General features: G+C 41.0%; 1 protein-coding gene across 1 annotated transcript; it reads right to left on the reverse strand.

Moving 5' to 3' along the window:
* Positions 1-2,746: 2,746 nt before the first annotated feature.
* map1sb (microtubule-associated protein 1Sb) lies at positions 2,747-11,862 on the reverse strand. The gene is made up of 7 exons (XM_048259071.1): positions 11,714-11,862; positions 10,085-10,186; positions 8,833-8,915; positions 8,590-8,730; positions 5,247-8,478; positions 4,853-5,082; positions 2,747-4,683 (listed from the first exon to the last, which is right to left on the reverse strand). The coding sequence occupies exons 1-7, from the start codon at positions 11,730-11,732 to the stop codon at positions 4,528-4,530; spliced, it is 3,963 nt and encodes a 1,320-aa protein (XP_048115028.1). The 5' UTR covers positions 11,733-11,862; the 3' UTR covers positions 2,747-4,527.
* Between the last annotated feature and the right edge of the window lie 741 nt (positions 11,863-12,603).

The raw sequence follows: 12,603 nt of genomic DNA on the forward strand, positions 1-12,603 counted from the left end.
TCTGTTTTGTGTTGCTATTTGCAAGTATGGATCTAATGCACATTTAGACAAAGTACTGTATTGCCTATTTGGTGGAGAAAACAGTACAAAAAGTGTTTTGCTGTAGGTTTATTTCGATGAATGTTGTAGTTCAATGAAATGTACAGTATCTTGCTAGGTGTTTGCTGTATGTCTTACATGTCAATGACAGTTACATCTTGGGAGGAATGAATAAATTATTTTTTTATTCAGTACATTTTTTCTTTTCACAGTTTTTTAATGATGAAATGATGTAATGATGAAAATGAGAAAGTAATGGTACAGACATAGCAAAAATGCTCATTTTGAGAACTAGATTTTGCATTTTGTTGTCCAGTGTGTAATGATTGATTAAAGAGTGTTTTTTAATTGGCAACAAGTTGTAGTGTTTGAAGGCAAGATTTGCTTTTGCTGCATGTTTTAAGTGTTTTGAGAGAGTAACAGCCTTTTGCAAGCAAAATGTGTCATTTTGTCCAGAGTGCTTTTGTTCAGACACACACGGGTGTTAACTGTTTTGAGAGTCAAGTCAAGTCAAGTCAAGTCAACTTTATTTCTATAGCACATTTAAAAACAACTGAGTTGAACCAAAGTGCTTACAAACAAACATAAAACAATGACAATGGTACAACAACAATATAACATGGGGAAAAAATAAATAAATAATTGAAATAATACACAAATTGGTCAAAAATAAAATAAAGAATAAAGAGTGTGTGTGTGGGGGGGGGGGGGGATTAAGGTAGATTAAAAGCTTGGGAGAAAATGAAAGTCTTTAAGTTAGACTTAAAGCAGTCAATGGTTGGAGAGGACTTAATATGTACAGGTAGACTATTCCAGAGTTGGGGGGCAACAACAGAGAAGGCTCTATCACCCTTAGTCTTAAAGCGTGTTTTGGGGATATAGAGAAGATTCTGAGATGAAGACCTAAGTGATCTTGGAGTGCTGTAAGGAATTAGTAGGTCACCTATGTAACTAGGTGGCAAACCACTGAGGGCTTTGAAGACAAAAAGTACAATTTTAAACTTAACTCTGTGCTCCACAGGTAACCAGTGCAGCTTAGCCAACACAGGAGTTATATGCTCACGTTTCTTAGAGCCACTTAATAATCTTGCTGCTGCATTTTGAACTAGCTGAAGTCTGTTGAGAGTGGAGTGGGTCAGGCCTGCATATAATGAATTACAATAATCTAGTCTAGATGTTATGAAAGCATGTATAAGAGTTTCAAGATCGAGAAGGACAAAAGGGCTTCAGTTTTGCAATGGTTCTTAACTGGAAAAAGCTGCCTTTGACCACACTATTTATTTGCTTATTAAAATTTAAAGAGGAGTCAAAGAAAACCCCAAGATTCTTTACTTCACTGTGGCAGTTTGCAGACAGAGGTCCTAGTGCATTTTTCAAGATAGAAACATCACTTGGAGGGCCAAAAATAATTATATCAGTTTTACTTTCGTTCAGTTGAAGAAAATTTCTTGCCATCCAGCATTTGATGTCACTGAGACAGTTAAAAAATATTCTCCAAAGAACAAATGCCATTAGTGTTAACAGGCAGGTAAAACTGAGTGTCATCTGCATAGCAGTGATACTGAATGTTATACTTTTTAAAAATTGAGCCAAGGGGTAGAATATAAAGAGAGAATAAAAGAGGGCCCAAAATGGAACCCTGAGGAACACCACACTTTATAAGGGCAGAGGAAGAGGAGAAATTGCCTAAACTAACTGAAAATGATCTATCACTAAGATAAGAAGAGAACCATTGCAGAACAGAACCCTGAGACCAACTTCATCCTCCAAGCGCTTTTAATAGGATGTTATGGTCAATGGTGTCAAATGCTGCACTCAGATCAAGAAGCACCAAGAGGGCGCAAGATCCAGAATCAACTGCTAAGAGAATGTCGCTTTGGACTTTAAGCAAGGCCGATTCAGTGCTGTGCAGAGATCTAAAACCTGATTGGAATTTATCACATATATTGAACTCACTCAGATAAGAAGAAACCTGAGAGAGGACAACCTTTTCTAGTATCTTTGACAGAAAAGGTAATTTAGAAATAGGCCTATAATTCTTCAGGTCACTGGGCTCAAGGTTAGGTTTCTTAAGTAAAGGTTGCACAATTGCACGTTTAAAACCTGAGGGGACCACTCCATTGGTTAGTGAGTGATTAATTATGGCCAATACAAGAGGGCAGATGATGGTAAAAACTTCTTTAAAAAGGCATGCAGGTAAAACATCTAAGTGGCAGGATGTAGATTTCATATGGGAGACAACCTCAGAAAGCTGGGAGGAAGATATAGCCTGAAACTGTTGGAGGCAGCTAGGTGAAAGTTCTATCCCTGAGGGATCCGAATCTGGAGGTGAGATTTGAGATTTTATTTTGTCAATTTTATCGATGAAGAATTTGAGGAACTGAGAGTGTGATTTCAGAGTTGACACAGGTATCAAAACGATCAAGAAAAACTGTAATTTGATTGAAAGTGAGCAATTCCATCTCCTGTTCCAGCTTTACTTACACGACTATCATGGATTTAAGTCTAAACCACATTAGCATCTTGATAAGAGACTATCACATATCTGATATGTATTTATATTTCTGGTCATTCTTATAAGTACATGGTACCTTTTCATATAAAGAAATCAATCTGACAAGTCACAGAAAAAGACAACCACATTCTTGCTCCATACAACGATCCCTGCCTCCAAAGAGGTCTGAGTAAGCCAAGACAAGAGTTCTTATTTCAGAAAAATCCAGGAAGGTTCTTTAATAGATGGGCATATAATTCATGTAGCCTGCCACATAGTTACAGTCACACACAGTGAGACATAGAATGAATGAAACAGAATCCATGACTTAATCCTTGATAAGGGGGATGCTGTATACATACGGTCATTCTTTTACATTTAAAATAAGTTGGAAAAGACAACTTGGAGAAACAAACTCCCAATACATTTAGAGTGTGAAATAAGAGTGAAATAAACAGTAAAATCCATTCAAGATATTTCTTAAAACATTCACATTGTGTTAAACAAAATCATATTAGCCAGTATGTAGTGGTACTGTGAGAAACTAAAATTTTCTGTAGCTTTAATTTAATGGTCATAAACAACAGACTTTGAACATTGATCCAGCAATTTACTCTCACCACAAGATATCAGATCACAGTAGTCAGCTAAGAATGGGAAATAGCGTCGCTTAGTGGACAGGGCCTACACCCTACAATATGGCCTAAGTAAAAAAAAAGAAGAAAGAAATTAAATGTATTTTATGTGTATAAAAATGACTGTAATAGCCTAACCAATTGTAATTGTATACCAATTGACTATCATGGCCTGTTTGGTGAACCACATCCTATTTAAAACAGTAGGCTACAAAATCAAGATACCGGTAAGTTAAATTATTTTTTCATGTGAAGCCATACATACAACGCATAAGCAGACACACAAGTACACAAGGTTAATTTTACATTTTGTCAAATACTCTGTAGGCACAAAATGAAACAGTCAGAAGAAAATATCCCATCAGCAACATTAGTTCTGTATTGCAAAATGTAAAACATGTATACACCAAGCTACACCTGTATTAAATAACAATTCAGATATTAACAATTTGTTCAAAACCTCTTATAGAGTTTATTTTATAATTGTCCAAGTAAACATAATTGATTGCCAGATCAATGTCCTCACATCTGCCACTATTTTAATCAGTTTACATAAAGAGCATCAGAATAATTTTAAACATCATCTATATTCATATATATAACAGGTTTTACTAAATTTGATTGACTTTGATTGGTCTTTCTTTTAAAGAATTTGTTTTCAATAGGAAAAATGAATCTTAGATTTTATGTGTTATGCCTACAAAAAAGTATTTGTTACCACAGACCTGAGCCTTTCTAGATCATATCTACAGAGGGACTCACATTGCCGCTTGGTTTTATACAATGAGCTCATGCATGTTAGTGTTGCCAAGAGATTTCCATTGTTACAATCACTTTGGAATTACCTCCAATGATACATCTTAGTCAGGCACTTCCTCCTCTTACTGGTCATTCACTGTGTATGCATTACTGTACCTACATACAAGTCTTCTATAACACTTTTTTGGTTACATAGTCTGACAGTCTTTTTTTAAACAAATCTAGTTTATGATAACTGTCAACACTTCAAAGTGCACATGATATATCCTTTTGGAAAACCCAATCAAGCACAATTGTTTGTCATTAGACTATAAATTAGACAGTGCTCAGAGTTATCAGTTTTCAGTCTAAAGGAGAACATTTTTGTGTGTGAGAGAGTGTGACACATACTCACTTAGTGAGTTGTGAGTATTTGTGTGTGAGAGAGTGTGACACATAGAGAGTTTTGAGTCTTTGTGTGGTGGTTATTGTGTGTGTGTATGTGTGTGTGTCTGTGTGTGTGTGTGTGAGAGAGAGAGAGAGAGAGTGAGAGAGAGACAGAGAGAGAGAGAGTATGTGTGTGTTTCTCTGTGACTAAATGGGTAAGATTTTGTCTGCTCATCAGAACTCCACTTTGCAAGCAGGGAAGGTATCCTCCTGCATGGCCACGGTGCTGTTGCTGCCTAGCACAGTGACCCCAAGCTTCCTTTGCTTTTCCTGGCTCTGCTGGTACCACTCATGAATGGTCAGGGACTCAAACGTGGGTATCAAAGTCACCTGAAAAACACAAAAATCAATAACGATATGGCTAAGCCATCAGGATTTGATCATTCATGCATAATAAAAAATGATCAAAACAGGACATAGATATAACAGAAAATGTGTATTAATGTGTACTAATGGTGTTTTAATAATAATAACAAAGGGTCAATAAGTGTTATCTGACCGGCACATCATCCGGCCAGACAGATTTTCCCTCCAGGATGGCATCCAGAATGGGCCTCAAAATGGTCTCCTTCAGAGAGTCATCACCGCTGATGATGTAACAGGAAGAGCGCAAACGGGTGAAGAACTCAACATCAACGGTAGAGGCTGCATGGCCAGATGGTAGATATGCCAAGTCCAAATAGATCGGTGGGCCTACAATACTTCCAGCCTTGCTGCCAATGGTATAGCCTGTGAAGTGAACATTAGGCAAGAAAAACTGAGTGAGTAAAACTGTGTATTAACTCATTTACTGAAAAACTATATTGTGTATCTTGAAATAGGAATGAGACTACCATTGTAGTAGTAGTACATAATCGATGGAAAAGCAATAAGACAGCATAATTAGTTCTTACCTGAAGAAGTGGGCCGTGATGCACCTCCTCTAGCACCTGAGGGACGAAGAACTGCCTGGGGCTCTGAAGCACAGCTGGTCTTCAGATTGCCCCCCGAAGCACCTGCACCACCTGGCTTGACTTTGTTCCCCTGAACAAGCCCTAAAGTGGACACAGGCCTCTGAGTGGCTACAGGTAACCTCTTAGTCTTCGCTGTTGCAACCCTTACGCCTCTGCCGGGGTCGGGCATGCAGGTGCCAGGCTGAGGCGGCAACGGGGGAAGGTCTTTCAGGGGAGTGGGTAGGGGGTCCTGAGGCAGCGGATTGCCCCCTTTCAGGGAAAGGTGACTCTGTGCACCATCACCGGCGTTCTGCGGCAGAAACGCCATGCCGCACTCATCATCCGAGTCCAGGGCTCCGTCGGCTGTGATGGAAGGACAGTCTTCGGTGCCCGGAGGCATGTCCGAGTCGGAGGCGGTGGGCAGGTAATCGCTCGTGGATGTCAGCGGTGTCTCCTGTGCACATGGACGAGGCTTGCTGGCCAGATGAGATGGCGCCTTGGGTTTTGGCACCTCCTGAGAGAGGTCACTGTCATCTGAGAATTCGTGAGGGCTAGGGTTAGCCACTCTGGGCGACAGGGGATGCTGATGATTTCCGACAGGCTTAAAGTGTTTGAACTCACACGGCGACACCAGGCAAAGGTCAACATCGTGAGTGGGGTCAAATATGAGCCCTTGTGGTGCCAGGGGGCGCCCATCTGAGCCCTCATTCTGGTTTTTCATGCCGTGGGAAATCTTCAGGGGCAAGGCCATTCCCACTTTGAAGTCAGAGTCCACAAAATGTCCATTAGAGTAGGACTGCTCGTCCTCATTACTAGATTCACTTACAGGTGGAAGCACCTGCTCAAAAGACATTGATAATGACTCATCCACTTCTGTTGATTGTGGAGAACAGACTTCAGCAGGCATAGAATGTGTGGTGGTCACTGTGGGGGATATGTCTGGGCCAATGTCTTTGAAGGAACTCAGGGACAGGAAGCTTGTGTGTTTGTCTTTGGAGGATGTAGAGGTGCTCTCTTGGTTGCTTTTGATAGGCCCTGCATCAGAGTTCTTGTAAGATTCCATTGATTGGCTATCTGACCCCAAGCACGAAATCTTGCTTCCAAGACTGCTGTTCTTCTTGGAGGACCACATCTCCTCAGGTGACAGATGGTAAGGAGTATGGCCAGCGCTGTTTGGGCCGGACCGTGGGGAGGTCAACTCAAGCGTCTTTTCGTCCGGACTACCACAGGCATCCTCTGGGCTATTCTTCTTGGATGCATTCTCTTTCAGAGCCCCATCGAGTAACGTATACTCAGTTGGCGTGAGGTCCAGATTTACGCATTCGTCACTTTTAGGGGGTTTAGCAAAGGAAGAGGGAAATGGCGCTCCTTTGCCATCTTTACAGCAACCCCCTTCAGCACCATCCGAGTTGGACTGTGTTCCATCCAGCCCACCAAATTCACGGCCAGATTCTGACAGTACTTGGGGCATGTGTTCAGTGAGAACTTTAACATGACCCTCCTCTCCTCTTCTGCCATGAACCTCATCTTCTTCCTCACGTAACCTCAGGAACTCTGATGTGAGGTTCTCTGGTGATGACACAGGAGAGCGATTTGGAGCGTCCTCTGTATCACCGGACAGGATCTGATTTTGCTGGTCTTTGTTAGATTTGTGGTTTATTTTCTTACATTCCATCTCTTTGCTGTTGTTTGCTGCTTTTGCACTGCCTGCTTGACTGTTATTTTTGTTTGGCTCAACAGACTGACACGCTGTAACTTTCTTAGAATCCTTGCTGAGAGGTTTCTTATTTTTGCCATTTTCTGTTTTTAAGTCCCTCTTTCCATCCTTTCTTCCATCATTTCTTACATCTACCTTAGGTCTTCCTGAGGTAGGTTCCTTTTTACTCGGTGTTCTCCTCAATCCATTATCAGATTTCGGTGGAGCAGTTGTGGCACCTGGCTTGTCCAGTTTGGTTGCCCGCATTTTGCTGCTGTCAGCGGATTTTGGCTTTTCTTCTCCCTTTGGCTCCTTTTGGTCACTTTCGGTTGTGGCTTTGGTCTTGTCACTTTTAACTTCTCCACGGGGTGACTTCTCCTTGAAAAGTGCACTCCCTGGCCGTGAGTTGCTGGACTTGAGGCTATCTTGGCTCTCGGCTCGTTTAGGATTCTTATCTGACTTTGATGACTCCAAATCATTGGGGCACACCACTGGTCGTTTGAGGAAATCCAGATGTTTGATTTTTTCCAAACCTTCCAGAATTTTCCCCTGTGGTGTAGAGCCAGGGAAAAGAACTCGAATTATCTTCTCATGTGGGTTAGCTGGATGCCAGACCAGCAGTGCACAAACTGACACAAGGCTAGTCAGGGGCACCTCTGTTCCTTTGGGATTTGAGCTGTTCTCAGGCCAGTGATGCATGAACATCTCAAGATCTTTTGAGCGTTTTGCTGGGTTTAGGACATAGAGCTCCAAACATCCCACCCCCATCTTCTGGAAGAGGATGACCGGTTCGATTGCAGCTCCTGCTAAGCGCAAAAGTGGTTCAGGTGTGATTTTTAGCTTCTCCAGGTACCGTAAGGTGAGTGCCACTTGATCACTACTCCTGAGCACATTCGGCTCCCCGTGGACCTTTTTCAGCCGGTTCGGTGCATTGAGGAACACCACGCCAATCTCTGGCGAGATAAGATTCTTCATCCATTTCTCTTTGATTTGGGATTCAGTGGCGTTCTCGTCCTGCTCAGCCACTTTCCTTTCCAACAGGCTGTTCACGCCAGGCAAGCTGTCTAGGCCAACATGCGTCAGAAGCACTGAGTCAACCCTGTCCAAGTGCCTCACTAGCTTCCAGAAACAGGAGCGAGTGTCGGCTCCACCATTAACCAAGACATTAAAACCGTTCACTGCGAAGAAGGCACAGTCACCCCTCCCGCCAGGGAAAACATAGCAGCATGGCCGACAAAGCTTCAGGAAGCCCACAGTGTTTGGGGGCTCCAGCAGGTCAAAGGGGGAGAGGAGCTCCATGGACTCAGAAATGCAGTCTGTGAACTCCTCAAGCCCCTCCATCTTTGGCAACACCATCAAAGGGTTGATTTTGATATCGATACTGTCCTGCAAGGTTTGTTTGCCCAACACAGAGTTCTTCCACTTCCCAGTTTTTGGGCAGCTTAAGGTCAGAGCTGCCTTGCCAGTCCCACTTGCAGCAGTCAGCAGCTGGCTTATCTAAATATAATAGATATGAACAGAATGTAAGCATTAATTGAAGTAAAGTTAAATAGAAATATGTTTGAATACAACATGCTCACAGTACTTGATGGATTTTGAATCACCTACCTCCTCATCTGCAAAAATCTGGATGAAATCATGTGGTGAGAACTGGCCAGTATGCAGAAGCAAATCACCGGAGTCCTCTGATGACTGTCCAGTTAATATAAGCAACTTGTGACGAGATCCATCTAATATGAGCCAGTGAACCTGCATATCAAAATGTATGATCATATAATTAATTAAAAAATACATCATGTATTTTAGACCTATAAATGGTTCAAAAATACAATGAAAATGGTTACTCCTCACCTCTGAGTACACTAACTCCTCAGAAGGGTTGACCACAGCATGGATGTTTAGAATGTCTGAACTATACTGTAATGACCTCTGACCTGATAGCAGAGACAGAAGACAAAATTCAGTGATACCCTGGATGCAGGTCTGGACATTCCAAGAGGTTCAATCCCTAGCTTCATCAGGGACACCAGCTTCATTCAAGGACAAAAGAGAGGACTACTGCTTAAATGTTATCAAACAATAAATTGACCCGTGTATGTTTGTCTCAATGAGTGTGTGTGTGTGTGTGTGTGTGTGTGTGAGAGAGAGAGAGAGAGAGAGAGAGAGAGAGAGAGAGAGAGAGAGAGAGAGAGAGAGAGAGAGAGAGATTATGTTAGGCTTTACTCTGCCCCAAGAATCCTAGTGCAAAACAATTGTTTGGAAGCACTTCCTTTCCCTCCCTTTACAGGATGTGCTGAGGTGGTGGCCCAAAGAAAAAGGCTGCAAACACTGTGCACAGAAAGAATATGAAACTCGTCTGAAGTAACCCCAACGTTAAACTAACGTTATAAATGTCACTGATTATTTTTGACCAAGGTTTCTGTAACTCAAGCAATGAAAAGGAAAATTACTCAATAAACATTACCTTAAGGAAATAATACAGTGAACCATTTACAATCTCATTTGTGTTGAGTCAGTCCATGAGTTAATGCCTTCACACCAGTACAACCAGTGTATTGTAAAATGTAAACAATTAGCTATTGTACAGATAAAAATATACTCTATACTACAGCATACAGTACATGTTATTTCCATGACATCTAGTAAATCAATCAGCGTTGGTTTGGGTAGTATATTAGCAGGTTTTCCATGCAAGACATTGTTTTCAATAACACCATGTAAGATTACATTTCAAGGGGACAGAATGACCAGTGATGTCTGGGAAATATTCAGCAGCAGAGAATGTTCCAGAACATTCAAAACAATTCTCTTTTGTTTCCCAAATGCCATTGCACCATGAATTCAGCTTCTATTCTATTTGCAGTTTGAGCTATTTAAATGACATAGTATGCTTTTTTGGATATGTGTATTAGTGAAATGTTGACAATGTTGTTTCTGAAGCTATTGAAGAGTCTTGATAAATATTTAATCCCTTTGTTTAGCAGTCTTAGCCACTGCAAAAAGAGATCTTTCTTTGTAACATTATGACTTGGCAATTGAAGGAAATGCATTTGATTATTTTTTTTGTACATACGCAAAATCAAAAGAGAGACAAGATATATACCTTTGACATCACTAGACAGGGCATTGGAATGCCTGGACACAAAGAGCTTGAGGTGCTCATCCAGGTTACATGCACTCAGGTCAATATCCCAGGAGCGGATGCCTAAACCCAAGAATTCAGAATCAAGTGTGAATGTGAAACGTCAAGATTTACCTATATGTCCTGAAATAGGAGGCTCTGAGTTAAGACATCTAAAACTTCCACTCCACACTTAGAAACAGATAATTATTAGAATATCAAGTCATTGTCATAATATCCTCATGATAATTGAATTTGTCTGAACCCAAGTACTACATGGACAAAGTAATAGCTACAGTATTCACGACACAGACAATCTATGGGTTTGCTGGGGCTGATCTATGGGAAGGTACAGGGTTTATGGTGACCGCAGAGGCCAGTATTAAATGCCTGAGCATGACATACATTAAATGAGAAGAATTACTTCAGCTGTGTCAGCTTAGCTGAGCTGGGCAAATCAAACATTCGTTTCCCTGAAGCTTGACGACGTGTGCCAGCCTAAATGGGCAGAGACGAGCAGTTTATCAAATGGGCTATTTAAAGGTCATCTTGAAACATATGAGCAGTATTTAAAACAGCCCTTTTAAATATCATGTTTCAAGACCTAAGAGGGGTGGCTATTCAATGTTTATCACTATACATTATGTTTCTGTGTACACAATGCAGTATGTTGATGAAGAGCAGTCAACATAAAGAGACTTGCTAGAGACTATTATGGACTCTCAGCTACATTGATAGACCAAAAAAGGCTGTTTCAATTTGTCAGTCAGCTTAGATGACATAAGTCAGTCATCTCCATTTATTTTAGAACATTTTGTGCCTCCTGACTGGTCTTCGGTGTTTGTCATTATCTTGTTGTCCTTAGCATTCCTTAATAAATAGACGATAAGGTTGTGGCATCAACAGATATTTTACACTATAAAGGATTCACTTCAGTGAGTGCAGCCGTTCGGGTTAGACTTTCACTCCCAGACAGACATCTGCATTTAACAACCTTTAAATCGACATACTGGCACAGTAAGACACGGCACAGCTCAACTTAACAGCTTTAGCACCGGTGACTGACAGTCGTTCTGGGATAACAGAACAAAGCGCTATAAAATGAGCTTGCTTTAACAAACGAAGTGCGATGACTAGACCATGCGAAACCGTATAATAGACATCGAGATGACTCGCGCTCGATGTCTCCAGCCCCAGGAAACACTGCAAGAGACTGCACTGCACCAGGGAACTGGGACTTGTCAAACATCAAGGATTTGTAATTATGCTAGAACTGTATATTGGCAGGCGATTATGGTCCAAAGGCTTGCCACTATTTCGAAATGAAGATGAAAATGGCCACTGTGCACAATAGCATCTTCTAACACAAGAATAATTGTACAGAGACTAGATAACACTGCGCTGTATAATAGTCTTGGCCATTTCTCGTTTGCGCACTGAGGAATTGTTGATCCTGTCATAGGTGTTTATTATAGGTGTTTATAGTATACTAATTCAGCAAACATTAAAATGGTATAGCGGATATTCTGTCACCTAAACCCAATGCATAGCCTACTGAGACATGCATCATTGCCCACCGCAGAAACATTTATTTAAATAAAACGCCCATACCTCTTTCAATTTCTAGCATAACATATTCGACAAGGCTCAGTCGTCGGTGCGCTCCGATAATAATTAGTAGAGAATATTTGTCATTGTTGAAGCCCGCCTGAACTGCCCGACCCTGGTTTCCAATCGGTTCCCTTGGTCGCGCTTGTTCAGACGCCATGTTGAAAAGTTATGGTTATGATGTCATACGCAAACAATCAAGCTTAAAAACAAAAAATCTGACCAATCGCTGCCTTGCGCAGGGTCGCCAGCGCATGTATATTGTAGAACACAAGTTTCATTTATATTTTTTATTTCAAACAGCAATATAGTGAAATAGGCAAATTTGTCCAAACTAATTTTAGGGAAGAAAGATGGGTTTGTCACAGTGACTTTATTACATGAACACAGATCTGTTCATACAGTAACTACGGTTTTGTGATTAAAATACAAAACACTGATGAAGCACATGAGCATCATGTTATGCGTTTTAGCAAGAACTGTGATAGATATTTCGTTGCACTGTAAATCACTACACTCTTAAAATGAATGTGTTAAAAACAACACAACTTGCGTTGTTTTAACACATCTTTTTGTCCAAATAGGGACAACACATTCATTTTAAGAGTGTACAAACATTTTAACGTGAAGAAGTCACAGGAAGTTTCATGTGGGCAGGCGCAGTTTCCCAACTCTTGGACAGAACAGTGCTCACGTCACACTAAATAGCAAAATAGAGATTATTAGGCTAATATCCACCTGAATGTGCGTTTTATGAAACATTGACTAGAGCCACATTACAGGAATGTTGAATGCTTAAATGTGATGATTTGATGAATGAACCTTCTTCTTTGGCCTTGAAGTCGCCTCCGATGAACACATCTCAGGCCAGTCATCACACCTCACACTCATAA

This window comes from Alosa alosa, chromosome 1 (assembly GCF_017589495.1).
Source record: "Alosa alosa isolate M-15738 ecotype Scorff River chromosome 1, AALO_Geno_1.1, whole genome shotgun sequence".
Classification (NCBI taxonomy): Eukaryota; Metazoa; Chordata; class Actinopteri; order Clupeiformes; family Clupeidae; genus Alosa; species Alosa alosa.